This window comes from Pungitius pungitius, chromosome 14 (genome assembly GCF_949316345.1).
Source record: "Pungitius pungitius chromosome 14, fPunPun2.1, whole genome shotgun sequence".
In the NCBI taxonomy this organism is placed as follows: Eukaryota; Metazoa; Chordata; class Actinopteri; order Perciformes; family Gasterosteidae; genus Pungitius; species Pungitius pungitius.
The window spans coordinates 11,113,790-11,140,030 of record NC_084913.1 but is presented as its reverse complement, the minus strand read 5'-3'; the positions used below and the strand labels follow the sequence as shown (position 1 = coordinate 11,140,030).

Genomic DNA, 26,241 nt, shown 5'->3' with positions numbered 1-26,241 from the left:
GCAGTGGGCAGATAAGGTTAAATTGAAAGGGAAGATAACAGTCTGTCCTGGTTATAATAAATGTGAGGCGTCCCCTAAAATGTGGAGCTGGAATAGTGTTGCGAGTTGAGTGAATATAGTGATATTATTGGGCCTTCTGGCTGCTCAATATAACCTGCGATTGATCAATCTCATTAGGCAGCAGATGTGTCACGGTGTCAGTTCGTTTCCCCTTTCATTTCGGCACCGCCTCAAACTACAAAGCGGTGGAGTGGGAGACAAACTCATGAGACACACACACTCATTTCCGTTCCAAGTATTTTGAATTCTCCTGTCAATACAATTAAAGATACTGCGGTCAGTGGAGCATGCGTCACAGTATGTCAGCATCACTTATATATTAGTGGATTTCACACCCAGAAAACAGCTTGACAGGAGAACACATAACCCTAACCCTAACATAACATCCCTGTTTGCATATATATTTCCATTTTTTCACAAACATTAAACCTCTAACACCAACATCAGCTCACTAATGAAGTGTAAATACTGTAGCTATCCACACAAATCTCTACTTACTCAAGGACTAAAGTATAGAGCAAAGAGTTGGTAGCTACATCACAAGGGTCTCAGTACTAATGTGTGTGCAAGTGGACTCACGCTGTGGTAGAGCAGGGCTGCCCTCACGAAGAAAATGAACAACATCTGGACTTAGAAACTTCGACCCATTTCACCTGAAAGGGGCAGTAATGGGGTAAAAGGGTCAAAGCGACTATGTGAATTGACTGGGAAACACCCAGTGCCTATATGAGGAAACTTATTTCACACCACGCTACAGCATAAAGGTCCTGTTCAGCCTCGGTGGACCCCCAATCACATGCGAAGAACATGTGGAAAATGATGTCAACTACAACCTGTCAAGACGTGGCGCCCACACACACACACACACACACACACACACACACACCCCTTTCAAGGGCTAACAGGTTTGGTTAAGCTGTAAACAGAAGCGACAGTGTGCACACAAACACACATGAACATCAAACCATCACACACACACACACACACACACACTTGGCACAAAGCTTTATTAGTTCTCTCATTTAACAAAGAAAACCTTACTTTTACAGACGGAAAATCTACTTTTCACAGTCACACATTGCACAGACTGTGTGGAGACATAACTGTTATTGCCACAGAAGGGGACTGATACACATCAGTTATCATTTTCACACAAGAGGAATTCATTAATATTCTTAAAGGCTAGAATGAGTGATCACTTAGAAAAATAAGCACTTTTACGACCACTTCACACTATTTTACTAAAACATGTTATAATCATTGTGTACCTGATCTTTTTAGTTAGTAGATAGTTGATTATTACTACTGCTCTAAATCAGCTGAAGCACATTGTCATTCATTGTCCTGTTTATGGTGACTCCCTGACATCCTTTCTGTGAACAGGAGGCACCTCGCTCGTGGTTTCAGTAGTTGTCTCAATAGCGATGTTTTCGGTTGTTATGGCGTCACCAGCTACTGCATTTTCTGTCTGAGACTCATTTCCACTGACAGAAGGTGGGGAAGTTGTTGTTGTCTGACTACCGGCACCATTGCTTCCTGCAGCAGGGGCTGCATTGGTTTGTGCGCTTGCTGTTCTGCTGAGGGCTGATACCTGAATGAAACTTGACGTACGGACATGATCAAGTCCTTGATTGACCACTGACCAGTGGCTGGTAGCTTGCTCATCAGGGGACAAGGTGTTGTTGTTGTTGTTGTTATTTGGTTGTGTGGTTACCGACAAATCTTTTTTTTTTCAGTTGCTGCAGGTGGATTGGAAGTCCATGAGTCCTGATCAAAGTCGAGAATTTGGTGGACAACTTTGGGAATAGGGGTGACCCCGTTTACCCCAACGTGCTCATTGGCTACATGGCTGTTTGTTGAGGGCTGATTAACTTCGGCACTAGGTGCTGACTGCCAGTTGTTGGAGCAGAAGACTGCTGGAATGCTGCAAGGAGGAAACAAATCATATCTCAGTTATAAATCGTATTTTCTCAAAATCCATACCATCTCACAGTTTACATTGAAACCCCCCTGAATGTATCTCTGATTATTTCCTGTTACAGTGCAAGGCATATAGAAAAGTAAGAAGGCTCTCTTTGAATGAGACCTTTGTGATGGTTTTGTTCTCTCATCTATCTACAGGCACCTGTTTGGTTTGGTTCAGTAGGTTTCTTTTCATTTATGTGTTTTCCTGTGTCTTTATTGGCCACACAGTGTCCATTCATGCACCCACACACAATAGAGACAGTGTATTTTGTTAAACTTCTTCTGGGAGTCAAACCAAATGTTGGACAGATTTTATTATTATTTTTGTTACATTGCTAACCCCAGCATACAGACCTGGCCAGCTGCCTCTTGAGCTCTTGAGCATGTTGGTTGCACTGGTCGAAGTAACAAGCCTGACCTTCCACAAACTCCGTCAGGCTCCGCATGTGGTTGGTCTGAAAAAAACAAAAACAATGAGACACATAAAACACAAGACGGATAGAACAACATAAACAGCATGTATATATATATATTAATAATAATAATAATAATAATAATATATATATATATATGTTAAATAAAACAAATTGAAGAGGTATTGAATGAACAACTACAATAAATGTTTATTAAAACAATTCTATAAATCAAATCCATATATTGACTGTACCAACTTGAGAGCTATGACAGAATCGTATACTCTTTGTGTGTGTGTTTGTGTGTGTGTGTGTTCACATACGTGAGTGCTGCCGATTCCTTCCACAACTCGTCTCGTATTTTCTGCCTGTCGATCAAATAGACTCTGACAGATCCTCTGCTCCACCTCTGCCTACGCACACACACACACCCACAAAAAATAATCTAATTGGAAAGACAGAAAGCTTCGGCCACAAACAAAAAACAAACCTCGACCAATTATACCTGGATTAGGAAGCACTTTATTAACACTTACGTTTGACTTCAAGCTATTTAGAGTTTGGCATTCTTGGAAATTGTATTTTCTTGATCTTATCCTTCTGGGCCTGTAATCTTGTGGCTGAATGCACTTATTGTAATAATTATAAGTAAATGCGTCAGCTAAATGATAAATGTAATTATGTCAAGCTTTATGGTAAAAGACAAATCCCAGGAGTCAGGATGAGCTCAGGGCCAAACACAATAGTACAACTGCAGCATTGTTAAAATTGTTTCCCTTAATTACAGCATGAAGATTTTTTTTTTTAGATCCAGTGTGTATTTAACAATGAACACGCACTTACCTGAGAGATTTCCTGAGCCCACATCTGATTAGATGAGAAAGACAGAGGAGGACAAGTGACTTACTCATTGACCAAACAAGCAAGCTCGGTTGTGTGTGTCGATAAACCTCTAACGTCACTGACCTTCAGCCATTTAACACGCAGGAAGCTGAACATGTAAGACACGTGAGACAAGTAGTCCTCTTCCAGCGGGTTGGCATTCAGGTTCTGACAAAGACAGCAAAAAACATTTTTGGAGTGTTTTATTATTTTTTTTAATGTTTTTGTACACGTGAAGATCCGACAATGTGACTCACTCTGCCCTCTTGGTCGGCTTCATGTGCTTTTCTCAGTCTGGTTTTAGCTATGTCCAAATCCAAACGCTTATTCACCAACATCTTGCGCTCAGCCTATGAACAACACACACACGCAGCAAATCATTAATAGACTGAACACGTACATGAGAACACAGAAAGACATAAGAGAAGCAATGAGTGAGGATTGGACTGCCGCTATGATGGGTGTGTGTGTTACCTGCATGGCAACGTATTCCCCCTCAGTGAAGCTCCTCAGAGGGGCGAGAAAGTGGATGTTAGTGCTTTGGACATATTTTCTCTCTGCCTCGCCAAGCTGCTTCTGGGCATCTCCACACCTCAGCAGTGCAGTTCCTGAACAGAAAACATACTTCCATCATTTTTTAATTTTTTTTAAAGTACATCCTGAAAAGTATTGAGTGATGTGAATATTACTCCAGCCAACATTGTCAACATTTATATATACTCGCCATAGGGTGTGTTGGACCCCATCTCTAGCCCAGCTTGGGTCATTTGGTCTCCCAGTACCTCGTGTGCACGAGGCCGAGAAGGGACGCTCCAATCCAGATGCTCATACAGCCGGTCCTCTAACCGCACTCCTGTTCATCAGGGATCAGAAAAGCTCAATTCAGCTTTAACGGTTGTCTTTGTTATTTTATATTTGTTCAGAATATTCTATTGGTCTTCTGCATCGAAGAATGTAACAAACCACTACCTCACTAAACACAGTGGAGCTTAAACTGGCTGTCAAAAACAAGGATACTGCAAAGGACATTAAATAGTCAAAGCATGCCATAAACATGCCCGTAAATGGGCTACATAACCATCTGCACATATTTAATATTGTATTGTACTCAAATAAAAATTGGTTGGATAATCTGAAACAAAACAGAAGAGTGCTGCTTAGAAACTGCTGCTTCTTGCCATTAGCCCTGACCTAAGGTAAACAAAAAGGATTCTGCGGAGGGACTAAAAGCCCTCGATCAAAAGGCGATCTGCAAATAAAGCCTCGATGGCGAATGAACAGATTATTTCTCCTGGCAGCTGCACGGACACCTTACCTTACAGACCACAACCACTTCAATTCCATTCGCTGAGTCAAAAGAATAAACGTGCCTATTCATCCGAATGGAGCCGATTTGCCATCAAAGCAAACGGGAGATGTATAGTAGGCTACTATCTATTGTAGGAGGGGATCAGAGATCAAATAATTGTTTTCCGAGAGGCAAAGAGCTATAGTGATCATTGAGGGGTTTTATGTAGAGCTGCTCGCTCGGGAGTACTCATTGGGAACTGGTTATAGGTTGGTATAAATATGAAGATGGTGTGCTTATCAGGGCCATGTTTGTCCAGTAAATGACATACACTTTCAATTAATGTTAGCATTCATAAATACTGGTAGATAATTAACATACAGTAAAACAGACATTTTGATAATAACTAACTCTAAGGGGTGTTGCTCTGAATATTGTTTATTTGCTAAGGCCAGTGCAGGGATGTGTTAAATGGCTAAATAATACGAATAAATAAATGATCTCACCGGAATTGGGTTGGAGTAAAACCTCAGTCTGGGAGATGATCTGATCCGTCCATCTCTTGGTTGTGTCTACCCGGGCAAAGAGCTCTTCCAACCCGGGGTCCACGTCCGTCTTCTCCGCATGACCGAGACTCTCCTCCGTGTACTGGGGGCGGAACCACACGCTCACTCTTTACACCGCCATTTAGGTTGACACGAGCGACTCGTAACACCTTAATAACACGAAGTTACAACATTTAGCTCGAGTTAATTCATGTTTGTTTACTACCTGAACGGCCCGGTTGATGAACTGACCGGCATCCACCGCCAGCCGCGTCAAATCCATGTCGACGTCCCAAGGTCGCGCACCGCCCTCGGTGGTCCAGCAGCACGCCGACGTGGACGGGACCAAGCGGCGGTCAGCTATTAAGATCCCGGAGACCAACGGCGAACGCTAGAAGCCAGCGGACCTTGTCATGGCCTCAGCGGCTGTGCCCGCTCCATCTGTGGCCACATCACGGTCCGCTAACACCGACCAGCCCCGCGCATGAAGGCAAGAGAGTCGACGCGAGGTCAATGACCTGCGCGCGGTTGTTATTGCTAGTTCACCCTAAAGAAACTAAAGCGCGTGCTTCTTATGGTTACGTCAACGGCTGCTTACACCGACGGTTAATTGGCCCTTTCGTCGTGTGACGTTATTTATGTGAACCGTTATCTATTTAATAGGCCTTTCGACGTATCTTAACAGGGTGTAACGTTACGTTTGAAGTGTTTCAAATGCAGGTCAATTGAACAGCAAACGAGTGAAGAGTATTGGCCTTTATGGTTGTCTTAAAGCTGGTTTAAAAAATAATAAAGAGATAAGTGACCGTGGGATCCGGTTACGATTTTCAGAATAAAAGCATAATCTCTGCAACGCTGCGTTACTCATCGGTTAAATATACATAACAAGTAATTTACCTGCAAAACGCTTTGATATATGACATTGTCTTAATGTAAAAAGACAAAGTCACACAACCTTAAAAATGATCCATATCCACTGCTGGTTTGGAATCCTCTTAAGTTGAAACCAACAATAAAGACTTCTATCCAAAAGATGTCTGAAAGATCAGCCAGGCCATGACAAAAATGAGGAAAGTAATGACAAAAAAAACAGTGATATTTTGCGTGTGCGCACTCATGACTAGACTACTAAGCTGGCTCCACACCCCTCACTTAGCCTACTACTATCCTCTCCCAGTCTTAAGACTTTCCAGAGACAACACTTAGCTCCAATTGGTGCTCCTCTTTGAAAAGGTCAGCTGATTCAACCAGTGGGAATGTGCCAGAGGAGGAAGCCCACACTCAGACAGAGGGGATTAAAACAATCGGACTGCTAAAGAGTCAATAGATTAGGGTTAATAGATTAGAAGACACACTACTTGCATACTCATTTACCTACAAAATCAAATCTGCAAGAACATTTTTATTACAAGAGCATGTACAGAAATGTAACAAATATATTTGGTCTACAGAAAACCAGACTTACCAATGCTGAAAGTAGTATAACAAACACACAGAATCATAAAGAGCTCTTCACCAAACGGTAGAGAATGATTTTGTATCATTATAACAAAATGTATGTGCAAGTATTTAATAACAGGAAAGCTTTTTTACATCTCTTAAAAACGCTTTCCTTTCATTTAGTAAACTTGGGGGTGTTTTACAGGTAGGGCCCCCAGCCCAGATACATCTGACAGAGCAGTTTGTCGTCTGTTGCTTCCTGTATGAGGTAGTGGACGTGTCCCTCTATGGACAGAGGTAGACCCAGCACTTTGTTCCTGCTCTTTATGACTCCCTGCAGACGCTGGTCGATGTCACACACGTGGGTTTTCGCCTGGAAGATAAACAAGGGGTGAAAAAAATATATATTTATATTTGACAAGCGCGCATTTAGAAAAAGTTCACAAAACAAAATCCACCTCCAAAATGCACACACCTTTTCATTGACTATCTCTCCTGTCTCATTGGCCTGCGTTTTTGAAAGTCCTTTGGCTTGTTTGCTCCACTCCACCAGGGGGTCGTGAAGGAAGGTCTTCAGCACACTTAGAAAATAAAAAATACATTTCAATTTGGAACACAGAATATTTTAGAAATCAATTGATTTCCAAACACTAACCCCTTTATTTTAAAAACAGGAATTCTGTACTCCATTAATACAAGGTTTTAAAAAACATTTGATGGTTTGCTTGTGTACCTCATGAGCGGTTCCCTTTGGTCCCGCATTAGTCTCAGGGTGACCTCACAGGCCTGCCTGAAGAGGCCCTCGATGCCCATGGGGCCCATGGCGTGGACCATGTTCTGGGTCAGACGGAAGGGAACCACCTCGGGCACGTCGAAGGTCTCCCCCTAGTGGAGAGGAAAAGGACGAGCCTCATGGAAAAGAGGCAGAGGGGCAGGCAACGAAACAAATTTCTACTGACAGATTTATTAATATACACTAACAATAGCAAACCATCAGTTTATGATGTATGTACATTTTTACTTTTTAATAACAAAAACAAAACCTTGTTAAACAGGCAGTTGAAGTCGACATGAACACACTCCCCAGTGAAAGAGTCAAAGAGGATGTTTTCTCCGTGGCGATCGCCCAGACCCAGGATGTAGCCCACCATGGACATCACGGCAGTGGAGCGGCAGTACGCGGAGCGACTGCTGTACCTGTAAACACAAAGAATGAGTGGGATTACTCAGGAAAATATCATCTCCCAATTTAACCGCAACCTAAAATCGATCAACCCCCCGTCCCTAAAACTATTCAAGGAGTTCTACATTTAAAAATCCAGAAATGTAAAATAGTCCTTTCTAAACAAGGTAACATACACGGAAACACACAAAAAAAGAATAGATTATTGGACCTGCTTTTTGAAAAAGTGGTATGGTGGAGGTAGGGTCGTACCATGATGTGGGGTCGGGGAAGGTCCGGAGGAACCACTCGTGGAATATAGGAAGGTGTCGAACGCAAAGCACCTCCTTGTGGATTCGTAGCTTCTCCTCAAAGGGGGCTGTCTTCGGAAGAATAAGCTTCCTGAGCTCTTTACCTGATAAGTAGATACCTAGGTCGCACATGAAAGGACAGCCAAATCAAATTTCACTACACTTAAAAAAATTAAGTGACTGTTTGTCTTTACTTTTAGGTTTTAAGTGGGAGCATACCTCTCTCTTTATAGAGCTTGGTGAGTATGTGCCGAAGTCCAGCGGTGTTGTTGACCCATTCGATGATGCCGCACTCCTCATTGAGAGGAATCACAGCGTAGGTACGGATATGTAGCTCCCTCCGCCGTGACTCAGCATCTTTACGTAGGCACTAACACAGAGGCACTGAGTCATTAGGTGCAAATGAATACCCTCTCATAATTCTATGTATCTATTTTTTCATTTCAGTTTCTGGTCACACTGTGAAGGAGAAGTGCTGATTGAACTCAAAACCACAAATTAAAGCTAAACTTAATCACACAATATAATTAACCAGTGATGTACAATTTACTGATATGATTTAGAATACTAATAAATTATGTAGGAGGGAAATTCTAATAATTCCCATAATAAAAGGTTAAAATTGTTAGAAAATATGATCAATTTACTGCATTATTTGTGTAAAATGAATGTACATATGCAGTAAGTATGCAGGGAAATACATGACTCCATTTACATTTACTGATAAATTTACTAATTTTAATAGGTTAATCATAGAAACATAGTTTATTTATGAACTTGTCTAGTGAAAAGCAGTTACTAAACACACATCCATACCTTGTTTATGAGGCAGTTGAACTCCATGAGTCTGCAGTCCTTCCTCAAGTCATCTTTAGGTTTACACATCATGGTGTAGCTCCGCCCATCTGAACCCTTCAGACTTATCTTCTTAGGCTTCTGTAAGGAGGCCAAGATCTCCACCTTTACACAAACAAAACAAAACAAAAAAACATACAAAGTTTGGAGTTATGATGCGTCAACAGTTCAAGATGATGTCTGTAATAATAAAATAACAATGAAATTGCTAAAACATCTATGACAACATTCTTTTTCCCCTTTCTCTTACATTGTCATCAAACCCGTCCAGATAGGCCCAGTGTCCGGGGAAGGCGTCGTGCTGTGTGTTTGCCCCGCCGGTAGAAGGCAGCGTTGGGATGAGGACCGACTGCAGTGGGATCAGGATCTGGCTGAAGGTCTGCTCCTCCACCAGACGTTTTAGCTGCTTGAAGTGAACGCTCATGCTGAGGGTGCTGCTGTTTCCATCCACCTGAACAACACATCCACAGAAATATGGATTCATTGCCTTTTTGTTTTCTAAGTATCCTTCTTTTGCTGGTTACTGCTCATGAAGAGGCTCAAGAAATATCTATTTGATTTAATCTAATCAACCCTTAAGATGTGTTGGTCCATATTGAACTTGTATAGCGAGGTTTTAAAGAATGTGCCGTGGCTCCACACCCCATCAAACATTATGAAACAACGTACTCATCAAATGAATCATACCTTAGGGTGCCATATAAAACAAAAAAAGCATGGTATGAAGGTAATACTGATATTAAGCTGTATAGTATTGTTTAATTGTGTGTGTGTCTGTGTGTGTGTGTGTGCGCGTGTGTACCGGCTTGTTGCAGAGCTCCAGCAGCTTGTCAGTCAACCTGTTGGCATCTCCAATGAACTTCTCCAGAGACTGTTTAAGACTAATTGCTTTCTTAAGGATCTGATTACAACGGTTCATACGCATGGGGTAGGAAGACTGAAAGAAACAAAAAAACACACAGGAGTGACTGTGAAGTAATTAGTTTACAGAAAAGCAATTAGCAGACTTGCAAATGTATTATTTGAATCAGGGGTCTTTTTTAAGGGCAAGGTCCCCCAAACTGATGGTGAGATGGAGCAGGGACCCCCCTACTATATAAATTGCATTAAATTGTTTTTATATTATACTGGGCCTAGCGCCATGTATAAACATAGCTACCCTTTTATTGTGCATTGTATACTAAGCTATTCAAATAATACACAGGTTCATTTATTCATTAACCTTTTACAGGGTGGCCGTGCTGCTGCCATTTATAAACATACATCCTGCATAACACTGAGCTGACAATTAATAACAACTTATTAAAATAATTGACAGATTTATGCTATTATTTTAACATACATATAGAAGGGACAGTGAATCCTCAAGCATCTGTGGATGGCACACTTACTCCCACATTAGTGAGAGGTCTGACCCTGATGTGTAGCACACAACTTATCTAACCTTGGACGGATGGAGGTTGTCAGGCAGAGGGTCATATCAGCCTCATGTTAATGTGTATTTGAAGACAATAAATACAATTCGGATTCTGAAAACAGAACAGTTGAATTTGTGGAAAGAAAATTTAAAAAAAATGTAGTGCATGGTGAATGTACCGAAATCCATCGAGTGGTTAAATGTTCTTGTGAACCAACCAAATGAACCATTCTTCAAAAAAATGTAACTGGAGCACACAAGTTCCTTATTCTTATATAAACAAACACACGCTCCTACCTTGGAGACAGCGGCCATTAGCCACATGGCCTGTTGTGGGTACGCCAGGAAGACTTTGGCCACGATTTTCATGAGGACGCTGAAGACCTCGTCGCTGGAATGGCAGACCCTGGAGATGAGCTGGGAGAAGGCGGTCAGGAACTGGTACGGCGCCAAGTTGGCACAGTGCTCGCTCATCACCGTGTTGATTTTACTCAGCTCCTGTCGCATCGTTCTATCGGCTCGCCCCGCTGTGTTGGAGAGATGTGTGGACAGCGTTTGTCTCAGCTTAGCATAGAACAACATAGCAGCATAAACTGCGAGTGGGTAGCACAGACACTATAGTATCTCGGTGCTCTGTGTGTATATCTATATATAGATTAATATATATCTATATATATTTAACGCTTTCAGTCACTACCAGCCACCCACCTTTCTCACACTCACACACTTTTGCTCCAAAATCCAGCCAGAGAGACAGCATGCGAGGCATGGCCTGGTAGATGTACTGGTTTCCAAACTGCAAGGCTCTGGGAGGGGGGAAAAAACCCAAATAAACGCTTGGTAAAGAAACTAATGAGTATTTGGCGGAATATAAAGATGCTTTAATCATGGACTGAAAGGCTGTGCATCGCAAGTGAGAACATTACTTACTTCCCAAAGTATGTTACAATGTATCGGATGAGGTTCCCTTGTTTCTCCAGTTTGTTATCAGTCACCATTGGCATCACTTTGTCGTAATACTTGGCCAGGTAGAAGTTTCCATCCTCCCACTCAGGCAGAAGGTTGGTTACATCCTAAGAAACAAGCTCACATTGAAGCACGGCCGCAACTAACAATCTATTCTTTCATATGACAAATATTTTCTTGAATAGTAACAATTCATCAGTTGGTCTTTAAAAAATGTAAAAAAACTCACTATTTTGTCAAGATAAGATAATGAAGTGAACTGTCAAAAACATCTGCTGTATTGCCTCGGTCTCGTCAAAAACTCAGTCGTAGTGAGAAGCATTAATCCAGTTTGTAAAGTTGACATAATTTGCAAACTGTTAAACTGTGTAGGATCAAAGCCGTTTGAGCCTCTGCAAACATCACGACTGTTACCTTGTACGCCTTCATGATGGCGTTGGACTCAAAGTTGGCCGTCTCCTCCATGAAGCGTCCCACCAGCAGCATGGCCTTGCTTTTGGTCTGCAGGCTGCGAGCCTCCGTCAGCGGCTGGTCATCGGGGAAACACTGGGCCACGCCCTTCTGCAGGACGATTAGGGCCTCGTGCACGTCGCCCTGACGACGAACCAACATTTGACTGGTGTTGTTTTATTTGTGCAAATTGTTTATGACTATCAATCATATTATGTTTTTATCAAAACTGTGAACAATTCACAATTCCTTATACCTTGGACCAAAGCCACTTGGCCTTCTCGGTCACCAGCTCGGCCAGGTGTGTGTGCTCTCCGTTCAGTAGTGCATTGAAGGCAGTCTGGTGGTGTCCTGCCTTCCTGGCCACACGGGCGCTTTGCAGCCAGCACTCGCCGACCAGCGCCTTGCTCTTGAGGCTGCAGAGAACACACAGAGCATGATTTGTGATGCGGCCTGAACTTGTTTAATTGACACTGATTTCTTTCTTCCAGTCTGCATCTTAGTGTGGCGCTAGGAGGACGCAATAGCATCCGTTACATCAGTACTGGAAAGTTGTATTTAAAGAAAAGCAGTACTGAAGGGCTTTCCTAGGAGAATATACACTCACCGGCCACTTTATTAGGTACACCTGTCCAACTGCTCGTTAACACTTAATTTCTAAGCAGCCAATCACATGGCGGCAACTCAGTGCATTTAGGCATGTAGACATTGTCAAGACAATCTCCTGCAGTTCAAACCGAGCATCAGTATGGGGAAGAAAGGTGATTTGAGTGACTTTGAACGTGGCATGATTGTTGGTGCCAGAAGGGCTGGTCTGAGTATTTCAGAAACTGCTAATCTACTGGGATTTTCACGCAAAACCATCTCTAGGGTTTACAGAGAATGGTCCGAAAAAGAAAAAACATCCAGTGAGCGGCAGTTCTGTGGGCGGAAATGCCTTGTTGATGCCAGAGGTCAGAGGAGAATGGCCAGACTGGTTCGAGCTGATAGAAGGGCAACAGTGACTCAAATAACCACCCGTTACAACCAAGGTGGGCATAAGAGCATCTCTGAACGCACAGTATGTCCAACTTTGAGGCAGATGGGCTACAGCAGCAGAAGACCACACCGGGTGCCACTCCTTTCAGCTAAGAACAGGAAACTGAGGCTACAATTTGCACAAGCTCATCGAAATTGGACAATAGAAGATTGGAAAAACGTTGCCTGGTCTGATGAGTCTCGATTTCTGCTGCGACATTCGGATGGTAGGGTCAGAATTTGGCGTCTACAACATGAAAGCATGGATCCATCCTGCCTTGTATCAACGGTTCAGGCTGGTGGTGGTGGTGTCATGGTGTGGGGAATATTTTCTTGGCACTCTTTGGGCCCCTTGGTACCAATTGAGCATCGTTGCAACGCCACAGCCTACCTGAGTATTGTTGCTGACCATGTCCATCTCTTTATGACCACAATGTACCCAACTTCTGATGGCTACTTTCAGCAGGATAATGCGCCATGTCATAAAGCTGGAATCATCTCAGACTGGTTTCTTGAACATGACAATGAGTTCGCTGTACTCAAATGGCCTCCACAATCACCAGATCTCAATCCAATAGAGCCTCTTTGGGATGTGGTGGAACGGGAGATTCGCATCATGGATGTGCAGCCGACAAATCTGCGGCAACTGTGTGATGCCATCATGTCAATATGGACCAAACTCCCTGAGGAATGCTTCCAGCACCTTGTTGAATCTATGCCACGAAGAATTGAGGCAGTTCTGAAGGCAAAAGGGGGTCCAACCCGTTACTAGCATGGGGTACCTAATAAAGTGGCTGGTGAGTGTATGTTTTTGATCCCAATTTGTTTCGGGTAAAGTTTGATTGACAAATGGCTCATCCAATCACCTTTTTACAAACCTGCCCGCTCCATAACCAATTTCAGGGGGCGGCTTCTTCGATGGTTTAGTTTGAACAGACCATCTGGCATAATGCTCATGCAGTCTAAATGCTTGAGGGTGAGTAGTGACAGCTTTACACAAATACTTCGACATCCTTACTGTGGTCCCAGGCTGAGCAGGGATCGGCGGAGGGCCAGGATCGGTTCCTTGGCCCTGAAGGAATTTTGGGTCATCTCCAGGCGATCGGACCAATGAGGAGGCAGGTGACTGGGGCCGGGAGTGGAGCATTCCCTCTGTTTCTGCAGCTCAGTAAAACTGTGTTCCAACTCGCTGAGCATGTGGAGCCTAACCAGATCAACAAGTTATTGATTACGAACAACCCGGGAAAATAAATATTTGCATGCAAAACGTAGCCATTCCAGGAATACACTGGCACACACGGACCTGACGATGTACTCGTATCCTCTCTGGTAGGTGCCACACTCATAACTGGCTGCAGACAAAGGGACAATCTGTTCCTTCCTCACCAGCTTCAGCCTCTCATAAAAAGTCTCGGCATCCTGCTTCTTTGCTGACAGCAGTAACTGGCCAAGCCGCACCCCCCAGGTATTGGACTGGGGGTCTGGGGACACAATTGCAGAGCAAAACTTAGTGATTAACTTCTATGTTTCACTAAATATCTTGAAACACAGTTCAACATGATACAGGTTTTTAAGGATCATCCGTGGGTTTTATTACCTGAACTCAAATAATCTTCGAGCAGGTCCCATTTTCCGAGCTTCCAGGCGGCCTCCACTCTGTAGGTGTTCAGCTCCGACTTCCACTGGTGCCTTAATATGGCACACATAGCTATATTCAGTGGATCTTTACTCACATATATGTTATCCAAGTATAGAATACAATCGTCCATTAGTTAATATCATCTCCACCTAGAGTTAAACTTCAATTAAAAAGAAACTTCAGTGAGTATGGCCCATATTTTACAATGTGTATCTCACTTGCTGGCCAGTACTCCGTTGACCTGAGTGATGACAGTAGACAGTTGTCCCAGGCCGAGCATAGAGGTCATCACCCCGTGATAGTGACCGATCTATACACCAAAGGACGATAAGGAAATAATTATAGAAATATTAAAAAAGAGCTGAAAACATACCTCTTTTACCTAAATATATACAACGTTCACTTCTCTTTATGCTGTTTTTTTAATATACTATAGCTTTGAAACTTAAACTACTGCTGCTTGGTGTATTAAACTGAGAACAGAAAATTATTGTAATTTGGCCACATTTTATACAGTAAATTTAGAACAAATCAATAAAATATTACCGGGAGGACCAAGGGGTTGACTAATTTAACCAAATCTACAGGGTACAGTATAGACCATTTGCTAGTTAAGACGAGTTCGCAAACTTCAGACATTTTAGTGGTTTGTTTTTACACCACAAAAAAGAAAAAGAAAAGTGGAGACTGAAAAGCTGAAATAGCGAGGAAATGAAATGGTACTGTGTGTGTGTGTGTGTGTGAACCTGATCTGACTCCAGCTGAATGGCCCGGTCATAGCAGGCGGTTGCGTCTCGCAGCAGGCCGATGCTCTCATGCTCCAGTATCTGTTCCCGTAGCGACGGCTCCTCCCTCCTCACTGCGTTGACCCCCCTCACTCCATCGGGCTCATGCATGGCGGCGTACAGAGTCTGCGACAACATACCAAATATTTCAGAGAGCTACAACTTCCACTCTACAGATTCAACATGATTGTTTATTGACTTTTAGCAGTTGTCATGCTATTGATATTTAAGGAATGTATTGTTGTGCAAATGTCTGTTGTTCTTTTGTTGTTAATGCGGTGAAGTGTCATTGATCATCATCTATAAAGATGTGTAATGTCTCAATATGTGTTCCTCTACACTCTTAAACAGCATTTTATACAGAATTATAAATAGATAGACTAGCAAAGAAATACATTGAAACTGACCTGCAGGAAGGTGAGATGGTCCTGGATGTCCTCTTTGTTTTCTAAGATGTATGCTTCAAAGTGCATGAGGGCGCGAGTGAACGCGTTGGAGCGTAGGGAAGCCTTGGCCAGAACGTCTTGTGGAATACCCTTGAGGAAGGCCATCACCCGCTGGTAGTCCCCGCTCTCTGCAAAAAATACTCTTTAGCTTCATAATTCCTGAGTGATTTAATCATGCAGATCAGTGAACAAAAAAGACAATTACTTTCAGTTCAGCCAAACTAAGGGGTAAATATTACTCCACTAATCTATATAAACTATATTTTACTGTAAATAAGGATCTGTTCTATAGGAACTGACTACAGCAGCAACCATGATTTAACCCCCAAGTACAAACCTGGAAACAAATGTGGTCAATAATTAAATAAACAAATAAATAATCACGTTATTTTCCTGGAACTGATGTGATGTGTTTCATCGCTGTGGTTACAAACCCAGACACCAGAGATTTATGCCCTGGGTTGTCACTCACCGCTCTGTTTGGTTTTGGAGTAGAGGAAGTGGCGGCTACACTGTGTGAGGTGAGAAAACATGCTGAACACGGTTTGAGTGCTGAGCTGTGAGAGGCTGGAGGCCGTCTCCTGACCGGGCCCCCCCCCTCGACCGTCCTCCGCTGTCAGCACAGCCAGCATCTCCTCCGTTACCTGGACATCAACAAACAATAATAAAACCAACCCCGAAACCTGCATCAGGCGTTGAATCAGCCCTTTGTGAGAAACACAGATGTCACCTCCTGTTGCTCTGCAGGTGTGCAGCCCAGCAGCATGTAGAGCAGAATATGAGGCAGCAGGTAGATTGTGACCTTGTAGTCGTGTTTGATGATGAAGCTGCAGCAGGTGAACACTTTGCTGGCCAGCTCGTGTCTCACCTGAAACACATGAGATGTCTCCAACGTCTTACTTTCTTGAGTATTTACCCTGTTTCTTGGTCTCAATGGGCTTGCGAACAAAACACTGTATTTTAGTGAGCAGGTCGTAAACAACAGTCTTTCTCCTTGTAGACATATTGACCTCCATTTTGATATTCAAACTGTCATGATGCTATTAGGTCCAAACATGTCTTCAGAAAGAAAGAATGTGTTGTATAGAATGCCCATGATACATGATCAATTAGATATCTGTTCGACTTAAGATAAACCAGTGAACCTTGCTGATGAGGTATCCGGCCCAGGTGGCTGACCAATCAGAGAATTTGCTGCCTCTCTTGCTCAAGTACACTGGCTTCTTCAGCTTGGACCAGTTTACCTCCTTCTGACTGCTCTTATACCTGAAGATAGGGTAAGAACAAGCACAAAGAAGAAATAAATCAACCCCTGAATCATTTTTGAGATAACTACACGACAGGATCAGAATGTGTGTATGCTCCAAGTCCACATAAACATGAATACCTGCTGTTGAGGTGTGGTTCCAATATTTCTTGAATCTGATCTGGGAATCTCCTCCACAGCCGACGGCCTGCTGAGTCTGATCGACCCTCACGACACTCAAAGATGGACAGCAGCTCCTACAGCACATTTTACGGACCAGACATTACAGCCAATTGAAGCAGTCGGTTTGTTTATCTCATCAACTTCACGCAGATATGCAAATTGTAGAGCAAAGTGAGTGTTTGAGAACCTGTATTGCATAGGCAGAAGAGTCCTGAGCTCTCACATCATCAGCGTAAGCCAGGAAGGTTCTGGTCAGTTCGTTAAGCAGGTCGTAGGCAAAGTTGGGATCGTCAACTCCGCTCTGCAGAAAAATGTACGTTGTCGCTAAATTCTGCCTCCCACTTAAGTATGTTAGAAATATTACCATAGTTATAAGCTATGTGACCTCAGGATGTATTTCATACTTGCACAACTTGTCTTGCTTACCACAAAGGTGTTGCGGTCGCCGTGGGTTTGAGTGTGTGACAGATCCAGGCGTCCAGGGTCTACGGCCCCCAGCTCCCCAAGACACTCCCCGCAGAGGAGCCTGGCCTCCGGGGACGAGTCCTGGCAGCCCTTCAGCAGCACAGACACCAAGCTGGAGATGACAGGCTCTACCGCTTCACTCGCACAGACCTGACGCAGCAGCCACTCCTGCAATCCGCAGCATTAAAACAAAAACTGTTCACTCATAAAATAATAATAATAAAGTATTTTACAAGTTGCAAAAAAATGTTAGACTCTTTCAGAGGTAGTCGTCTAACAATCAGTGTGTGTTTAGGTACCTGCTTGCTGTGCATCATGTCCCTCAGGCTGGTTAGCGCATGAACCCTGACGTCAACGTTTTCGTGTTGCACCGCCCTCATGGAGAGCTGCAGCGCTGCAGCCAAGTCGCTGGTGCTGGCTGTCAGCTGGATGGAATCAGACGGAGGGTACCAACATTAAGAGGCTATTTTCATCTTTAACCACGGATATCGATGAATACACTTGCTGGCATCTGCTTTTCCTTTGTCACGATCGTCCTCTTGTCTGTACTGACCTTCTTGTAGTTCTGCAGAACTGTGTGGATGTCTTTCAGCTCAGGGTGGTCTGGCAGAAAGTAAATCTCATGGAGGTAGTCGTTGACTTCCTCCCTGTGGGAAATAAGACTGAATTAGATCACTAACATCATAAGTCTGAAAATAAGAGCAGATTTCTAGGTAAACGTTTTTGGGCCTTTATCATCATTTGTCATTGTAGGAGTAAGCCCCACCGACTTACAATTTTAATAATCTTGTTTTACATGAAGATTTACATGGGAATTAAAGCATGAATGAGATGACATTTAGTTGGGTTTTTCACTTCAAAGGCAACTTTTGGCACACAACCAGATCGGTCATTTCTTTATTTGTTTATTCGTGTGTTACCTGTTTTCCAGTATTAGGAAGCGGATGATGGCAGCCGTATCTTTGGGCTGCAGTGGGATCAGGGGCAGGAGGGCAACAATAACATGACTCAGTAGAGGGCCCAGGTGTGCCGTCTCCACGCTCCTCACAAAACAATCCCACGTCCTGTCCACAAAAAGAACAAGGTATTTACACCCACAGAATCAGAAGCAAGGTTTTATGAGCTAGTCGCAGTGGATTCAATGAGTAGTCAAAGAGAGCTGAACCTTCTATCAATGATGCAATTAAACAACCTTTTCATAGGCTGTAACTTTGAGTGGCCTGGGAAACTGAATAACAGAACAACATCGATAGGCAATTTACTTGGGACTTGAACAAAATGTGCGTTTGTGTACTGACTGGCAGCAGAGCAGAGGGAAGTCTTCTCTGTATCGGAGACCCGTGCGGAGCGTCGTCATCATCTTTACCCGGACCGAGCTGATGTGTTTGGGGCCCATGAGTCGCATTAGAGCCATCACACTGGTCAACGCCTACGCACAAGAACAGGTGGACGTTGCAGGCTGAGCAGAATCACAGTGGACAAACAACAGTGTTTACAGACTATCGGCGAATAAAATTGACCACAATTGATGGCTCTGATGACACTCCTACTGAAACAATATGTTCTCAAATCAAATATCAAACTAGTGGTTGGTCGAGGATCACGGACCAACTTTTTGCGGTCCTTCTCTCCCGCGCTGGAGCTGAGCAGCTGCATGTTGAAGAAGGCAAGAATTCCCAGCAGTTTCGGCTGCAGGTAGTCCGCCTGTCACACAATGACCCAAATGACAAAAGAATCCCATTAGACAGAGAGTATGGATTACTAAATACATAACAATCATAATATTTGCCCAAAACAACAATATTGTTAGTGTTATTAATATACAATAATTTTTCATAATTTCTTTTTTTAATACATGTGCAAGTGAAGGTTACCGGAGTGAAGGAAGCTCTAAAAAGGTGCTTGGTTTAAAATGAAGTATAATAAATCCTGTAGTTTGTTTTAAAAGCCTTTGGTTCGTTAGAATTCCCCAGCATGCTGAAGCTGTAACAGCACATCAAACTGACCCGTACCATTCGTTCTGGAGTGGTGATGTCTCGGGGACCCTGGTACGGGTCATCATTGGATGCAAAGGAAGCCAGGATAGCCAGCCCATTAAACACCTACATAGAAATATAAAAGAAATACAACAAGAGCTAGTTTCAAACCACAAAAGTGTAATACATTACTGACATGTATACACTCAGGAGCATTTGTGTGTGTGTGTGTGTGTGTGTGTGTGTGTACCTGTTGGTAGTGCTCTCCCAAGCGCAGCAGCAGCTCGTTGTGAAGACCCTGGAAGTCCTGCCTGAGCAGAGAGCCCAGTTCGATCTCCGTCTCACTCTGACGGAATATCAGGAAAAACAAAATTATTATATATTATAATTATTGTAGAAGATGAAATTTTTTTTTAAATTTCTTTATTGGCAAACGTTTTTTAAGCCACCAATCAATCAACATAACAACAGGGGACTGAAGTCACTGCATCCATTGATGCTCTCCTCAGAGCCACAGGTGGAGAGTTACGTAATTAGGATTGAAGGCATTGACTGTAGATAAATATATAGATTAGTACCTAGATACCTAGTACCAGGTGACTAAAGATGTTTTTGATATCCCTTTAATATACATTTCTGGAAGAGTTTTCTTTTGTACCAGTGGGTCAACTAGTTCTTTGTAGTTTACATACCTTTACCTTTGGTCAAACACTGTATCATTATAAGTTAGAGTACCTGTCCTGTAACAACAACAACTACATGACCACAATGCAAGGATAAATGCTCTGTTGGCTTCGCCGTGGCCTGCAGCACGGTAGGACAGAATTTGAAATACCTGCAGGTAGTGGAAGGCCCTCTCAAGCTCTTCTTTGGTGCAGGAACAGACCAGGTGGCTAAAGATGTATTTGAAGTTGTTGATCAGGATCTCTCTCCTGTTTGCCTTTAGCTCATTGGCCAGTGTACGGATGAGGGCGGAGCCTGTCGAGCTTGCTTTCGCTGCCAGGTAGGGCAAGAGCACCTGGAGGGTCCTCTGCATAGACAAGTATCATGAATAAAAACATACACGCTCAGAAACATACATGTACATACACGTGCTATAGTCTCAATGTACCATCACAACATACTGTAGAATGCAGAAACTGTGGACCTCTGTGTAGTAAGTACGTGTATGACATACAGTGAGGAAGCGGTGGAGGTCTGGGAAATCAAAAGCGTGTGCGATCTGAGCCAGGATGTCCAGAGCAAGCTCTCTCTGATTGGCTGATTCCTTTCCCTGATCGGGCGTGCCTCGCAAGGCCGACCCGTGACGAGAATGCAGCGACTCCACCAGGAACTAAACGCATTGAAGAAGGGAAGAACCAATTGAAGCTAGCATGCATTGTTCGTTTCTTCATTTCTTCATGAGCATCCACCTCTAACCCACATTTATTAGAGCAACATTAATGATTTCGTACCTGGCAAATTGGGTTCTTGTACTGACTGAAGAGGGTTTGAAGTTTAAGACCTTTGGCAGTGGCCAGGGCTCTGATCTGAGCGTAAGCAGCTACGGACACCGGGGACGACTTGGACAGCAGACAGTGGAGCAGCCGCAGCAGAGAGAACGACACCAGACTTCCTTGAGACGCTCTGACGGGATTTTTTTGCATTTTAGAATATCTTAACTAAACTAAACTCTCCGTGACAACAGAAGATGGAAGACAATAGTTGAAAACAGCGTACCTGCCGATCTCTCCGGTGGTGAGGATCAGAGTGTTGCGCAGGTCGTCGTCTCTTTTGAGTTTAGCGTTGTTGAACGCCTCTTTAAGACGGGTAACCAGGAGCTTGAAGAAACACACACACACACACATCATCAAACTCCCAATCAATTTCAGAAGTTAAAAAAAAGTAATTAAACAAATCATAACACACAAAAGGCTAGTTCAAAAAAATGGAGGAAGAAAGTCAAAATGTAAAACCTTTCCCCTCCTTCACATAAATTTAAGGCAGCAAATTAAACATCAACAACAGTTTTTATATTAAATTAACAATCAATTTGAGTCTTGAACTGCTCACCTCGCTCAGAGAGCTGTGCTCAGAGTTCCTGGTGGTCTCTGTCAGCAGGAAACGCACCGATTGACTGAAGCGTGTTCTGACTACTGCGTCCGAGTCTTCCATGAGACCAATGAGAGCACAGAGAACGGCCTGGGAGTCGCCGTCTTCACCCACCAGTTTAACATGCTGGCAGAGATGAGGCAAAGCTTCCAGGAAAGCTAACACAGAGATAGAAATAAGTAGACTGGATGAGATAACACTGCATTAGAAAATAATCCACAGGACAATCACAGCAATTCATTCCAAAGTAATGCTGAATCTTTCAGACTTTCTGCATTTGTAAAAACATCACACAATACCTTGTTTACCGCTGCTTGGAGCTTGCTGTTCAAGCAGTGGCAGGAAGGGTCTGACAACAGTCGCCCTGAGGGAAGGAGAAGTATTCCCAGAATGCTCTGCTGCAAGGCCGAGTTGGTGGCAGATGATCTCAGGAGTGCGAGTGGACTCTGTGTGGCTGTCGCTGAGCTGGGAGAGCTCCGATTGGATACAGCTCAGCTGACCGACTATCCTGGCGAGTTCCTTCTTCACCTGCTCCGAGCCGTCCTCCATCCTGGGACTGCAAACGGTAGGAATGTACAGCATGAACATCACATGGAATACCACATTTAGAAAAAGAACAAAATCACAACGGAATGCTAAAACAATTACACTTAAGTAGCAAGTAGCACCATAAACGAACATGGATATTGTTTATACAAGTATGTGTGCGTACAGCAGAGAAGTGCTGATGAGGTTGTGGTGCGAGTTTCCAAGGTGGTGAAGAAGAAGAGGGAAGGCCTTGACCGCCGCCGCTCTCACCACCTCGTCTTGACACAGCAGCGTCTTGGAGAACACACACACGCGCCACGTCTCACACACACCACGGCGCTGAAGGGCCAGCAGCGACACACACTCGGCCTGGAACTCCGGCGCTGGAAAGACGCAATAAGTCCGACGTCACTCCATATCGTCAGAGCGCCAACGGCCAGGTAAAATCATCTCACATTTTCCTTTAGCAACTGTGAGTCTCTCATTATACATTCTGGTGGGATGTTTTATGCAGAATAAATACTCACAGTAACAGAAGCTGAGTCTTTTAGCCAAGACGGGCAGCCAGGAGGGGAACCCGCAACTCTTGAAGGCTGAGACGGACTTGCTCTCACACACCCACGGAAGAGACAGCAGAGCGCACACTCGCCGCTGGAGCCCGTCCTCGCTGTTGCTGTTTACTACACAAACACACGCACAGATGAAAACAGATGGCGAACAAATAACTGCGCTCAAAAGCAAGAGCTTTGGGGTGGATTTCTGCCATATGCCCTCATTCGTAGAGAATAATGGCAAAAATACGATTCTTTCGAGGTGATGAGTAATAGTAGAAAAATACCGTACGAGGAAGAGGATTTATAGCCTTACTTGTCAGGTAGAGGATAGAGTCCAGGACACCAACTGTAGTCCGTAAAGCAGACTGGAAGTAGCCGCGGTTTGAGTCGGGAAGAGGACCTCCTTCTAATACTGACTGACAGCACTTCAGTGCTCTTCCCAAAGTCTCAGAGGGCACCCAGAGAAGAGGAGGCGGTCTGTCAACAACGAGATCGAGAAACAAAGAGTAATCTCAGAAGCACAATAAAGGAAAACTGCTGCCTTGTAACGTGTTCTTATAGTACTATTTCAGTTATATAGTAAGAGAACGACAGCGGTTAGAAATGCCCGTGCGCTACCTGGTGGGAGAGGAGCACAGCGCTGCCAGGTGGAGGACGAGGGCCAGACCCTCCAGAGCACACAGAGTCTGTTTGGTTTCGGGGCCGTCGGAGTTCAAACGAGTCAGCAGCTCCTCCAGGCGACTGTTCGCCACAGCCCAAACCTCACTGCCAACACGCATGTCCACCTCGCTTAAAACACAGAGAAACATGATTCAATTATTAAAGTGTGATGTCGGAATCGATCTAGTGTCAAAGAAAACAAATACTTGAATGACAGAAGTAACTGTTTAGTACAGTACTGTTGTTTACACACATATCTGTGACAAAAGGGAAAGAAGAATTTAACTAAACACAGTAAATTTTTATCAACTTACTCAGCTGATGTTTTTGATGTTTTGCTGACCAACTTGGTGGCAGATTTGCAGGGCTTCTTGGCAGCAGTCTCTCCATCCCTGGACTTCTGCATCAGGATAGCGGTCTCAGCCCTCAGTGCCGCTTGAAGAAACCCCTCGGCGCACTGTGAAACACCAGCAGCACACATACGTAATGAGGGCAATAGAAAAAAGATGTGAGATTTTTTTTTTTTTTTTAAAGACAATAAACAGAATCTTACTTCAGCCTGAGCTTCGGTTCCAACGGTGCGTGCCAGCGTCCTGCAGACCTCTGTGACTCGCTGCCTCCTTAGCAATGCGGCACTTTCATAAACTACGGCCACAGACAGCAGGAAGCTGAACAGCAAGCAGAGGGATTCGGTAACCTCTGACCCCAATTTGACGCCGGAGCCTCCGAGGGCACAAACACACTCGAACATCTGCGAGAGGTGGATGGGCTCAAAGTGAGAGTGAGAGACACCAGACGACTGAAACACACAGCGAGTCAGGCGCAGCAGCTCTCCTTCGTACGGAGGTTTCTCATCCACGTTTGTGTCCGCTGTGCACGCGTAGCCGTGCGTTTCCAGCAGCTGAAGGTAGGCTGCGAAGAACTCGTGGCCCTGCGTCTCAGGGAACCCGCCCAGCTCCACGAGTCTACTCAGCATCACCATGGAGCACTTCCTCAACCTGCTGTTGCCATTGGCCAGGAAGGAGCAAGCCGTCTCCCAGGCCGCGCTGACGTCCCGACGGGAGACCACTCCCCGCAGCGCGTCGGTTGCGACGCCGATGGTCACGGCGCTCAGCGACTCCAGGTCGGCCGGCGAGGAGAGGACAAGCGGAGAGGGGGTGAGGTACGAGGAGGCGCAACCGGGGGAGATGCTGAAACGCTCAAGAGGTGCGGGCCATCGGATCGACTGTTGAATGTCCAAAGTGTGTCCGCTCCCCGCCCGTGTGGAAATATGGGCGTACAGGATGCCGCTGAGGTCCCGGGCCAAATGGATTAGCTCCTGAACGAGGAGGCTGAAGATGAACGACGCCTTGGCTCTCAGGGTGTGGAGTAACGAGCACAACACAGCGGTGACCCGCCCGTGGACGACGTCGCAGTCTGGAGCTGCCGCCACACGAAGCAAGCGAACAGCAACCCACTTACTGAAGTCTAAATCAAGGGAGAAAAGAAGGGACATCAGAGGTAAACAGGAAAGCCTAAAACAATGGTACGGAGAACAGTGCTGACTTTGGCAAATGTTTGGAGAGCGTCGCGTACCAGTGCAGCTCTGCGTGGTGTCCGGGTACTGTGCGGGCCGGCAGGCAGGGTTGGCAAACATCAGCGACGAGGATTTGATTATATGCTGCACAAAGTCCAGCAGCATCACACAGGCCGGCTCCGAACTGGACTTCTTATTCAGTCCTAGAGCGACTGGAGGAACACAGATTCAAAGATTAAACTTGTTCACAACCTGGGAAACAAGAACGTCCCCCGACCAGATACATGATCAATCTGAAAGGTGACAAAGAGCCAGGAGCACATACTTATGCTGCATTAATGGAACTTTTCTTGTGTCAAATGCTGCATAGATGTTATTTTGTTTTATCTTTCATCGCATCAGAGCACAGGCCAATAACACACACACACACACACACACACAGACAGACAAACAAAGCTCTGGTTGGTTGGTTGGTTGGATTAGGATACAAAACAACTTTTAAAAAACGATATATAAATATAATGGCATAAATACTGCTTTTTTATTCAAGTGGTAACAGCATACAACTGAGCTATAAACTCATTTTGACAGAAAAGTCCTAGAATTACCATACTACACAATCTATACAAAAACGCATTAGTGAAAGGGAACAGGAAGTCAATTAGCTCTAACGGGCTATTATTAACTACTGTAGGGTCGTGTCAGGTGTTTCTATTACAGTGTGCACCTCCTGTGCGTGATGGAGACTCGTTCAAAGACTCACCAGCATCCACATCCGTCAGGATCCTGTCGATGAACTGACAGAGGATCTGTCGGGGTTTCTGCACCGCCTGGTCGTACTCAGCCGCTGCGGCACTGCGGACACCGACACGGTGATGCGTTAAAGTTAACGTTAGCTTTGGGTGGTAAAACACCTTGTAGGCTCCCAATAACGTCACCACGTGGCCTCGCGCTTGGTTCTACCTCAAGCCTTAGCGACGTGCTTATCACCGCTTAGCTTAGCCCACGTTTAGCCGGTTACTCACCTCTCTAGCTCCTGGAGAGCCGGTATCATCGCAGACATCTCCAGTCCTTCCATTTTTACAGTCTGTCGGTGTGTTGCTACTTGAACAAACTGACGTCACTTGTTTCGCAAAGTTGTTTTATTGTGGCCAGGTGACGCCTCTGCTGTTACACAAGCTGTGCATCCTGGCTGGTGTTTCGAAAACTTTCGCTCCAAAACGAGATGTCTGTTTTGGTACGGAAGCCCTCGGGGGTCAATTCATCCGCATTTAATCTCCAAGTGGAGAAACTGCTCCCCCTGGCGAAAGGATTGTTAATATAACGCTACTGACAGAAAGAAAGCATATACTATATACAGTATATGTATATAGGATGCACA

General features: G+C 44.4%; 2 protein-coding genes across 2 annotated transcripts; both read right to left on the bottom strand.

The window, feature by feature from the left end:
* Positions 1-1,048: 1,048 nt before the first annotated feature.
* Positions 1,049-5,951, bottom strand: LOC119227557 (endophilin-B1-like). Its single transcript, XM_037486421.2, has 10 exons — positions 5,380-5,951; positions 5,115-5,256; positions 4,045-4,173; positions 3,795-3,928; positions 3,578-3,670; positions 3,405-3,488; positions 3,282-3,305; positions 2,762-2,851; positions 2,380-2,480; positions 1,049-1,984 (listed from the first exon to the last, which is right to left on the bottom strand). The coding sequence occupies exons 1-10, from the start codon at positions 5,434-5,436 to the stop codon at positions 1,771-1,773; spliced, it is 1,068 nt and encodes a 355-aa protein (XP_037342318.2). The 5' UTR covers positions 5,437-5,951; the 3' UTR covers positions 1,049-1,770.
* Positions 5,952-6,045: 94 nt separating this feature from the next.
* On the bottom strand, positions 6,046-26,080 carry atr (ATR serine/threonine kinase). The gene is made up of 48 exons (XM_037486420.2): positions 25,886-26,080; positions 25,624-25,715; positions 24,920-25,072; positions 23,898-24,811; positions 23,659-23,801; positions 23,303-23,473; positions 22,998-23,161; positions 22,658-22,810; positions 22,315-22,513; positions 21,902-22,158; positions 21,564-21,760; positions 21,231-21,331; positions 20,966-21,137; positions 20,689-20,844; positions 20,347-20,541; positions 19,762-19,857; positions 19,548-19,637; positions 19,144-19,239; positions 18,834-18,964; positions 18,456-18,599; positions 18,089-18,182; positions 17,835-17,960; positions 17,497-17,703; positions 17,258-17,371; positions 17,029-17,144; positions 16,787-16,907; positions 16,372-16,509; positions 16,114-16,285; positions 15,603-15,769; positions 15,157-15,321; positions 14,629-14,720; positions 14,369-14,460; positions 14,075-14,252; positions 13,790-13,975; positions 12,011-12,170; positions 11,719-11,898; positions 11,269-11,411; positions 11,047-11,144; positions 10,636-10,865; positions 9,724-9,858; positions 9,172-9,372; positions 8,883-9,026; positions 8,286-8,436; positions 8,029-8,185; positions 7,637-7,790; positions 7,327-7,478; positions 7,069-7,174; positions 6,046-6,966 (listed from the first exon to the last, which is right to left on the bottom strand). Exons 1-48 carry the CDS (start codon positions 25,936-25,938, stop codon positions 6,793-6,795), a joined length of 7,830 nt encoding a protein of 2,609 aa, XP_037342317.2. The 5' UTR covers positions 25,939-26,080; the 3' UTR covers positions 6,046-6,792.
* Between the last annotated feature and the right edge of the window lie 161 nt (positions 26,081-26,241).

What these genes read in the sequence shown, in the direction of transcription:
- LOC119227557 (XM_037486421.2), bottom strand. Translation starts at nt 5,436, where the DNA reads ATGGATTTGACGCGGCTGGCGGTGGATGCCGGTCAGTTCATCAACCGG. An exon ending in TCATCAACCGGGCCGTTCAG is followed by an intron (nt 5,257 to 5,379) that starts GTAGTAAACAAA and finishes TTCCGCCCCCAG; the next exon opens with TACACGGAGGAGAGTCTCGG. An exon ending in TGCGTGTTAAATGGCTGAAG is followed by an intron (nt 3,306 to 3,404) that starts GTCAGTGACGTT and finishes TCATCTAATCAG; the next exon opens with ATGTGGGCTCAGGAAATCTC.
- atr (XM_037486420.2), bottom strand. Translation starts at nt 25,938, where the DNA reads ATGGAAGGACTGGAGATGTCTGCGATGATACCGGCTCTCCAGGAGCTA. An exon ending in ACATCAAAAACATCAGCTGA is followed by an intron (nt 23,474 to 23,658) that starts GTAAGTTGATAA and finishes CTGTGTTTTAAG; the next exon opens with CGAGGTGGACATGCGTGTTG. An exon ending in CTCCAAAACCAAACAGAGCG is followed by an intron (nt 15,770 to 16,113) that starts GTGAGTGACAAC and finishes TATTTTTTGCAG; the next exon opens with AGAGCGGGGACTACCAGCGG.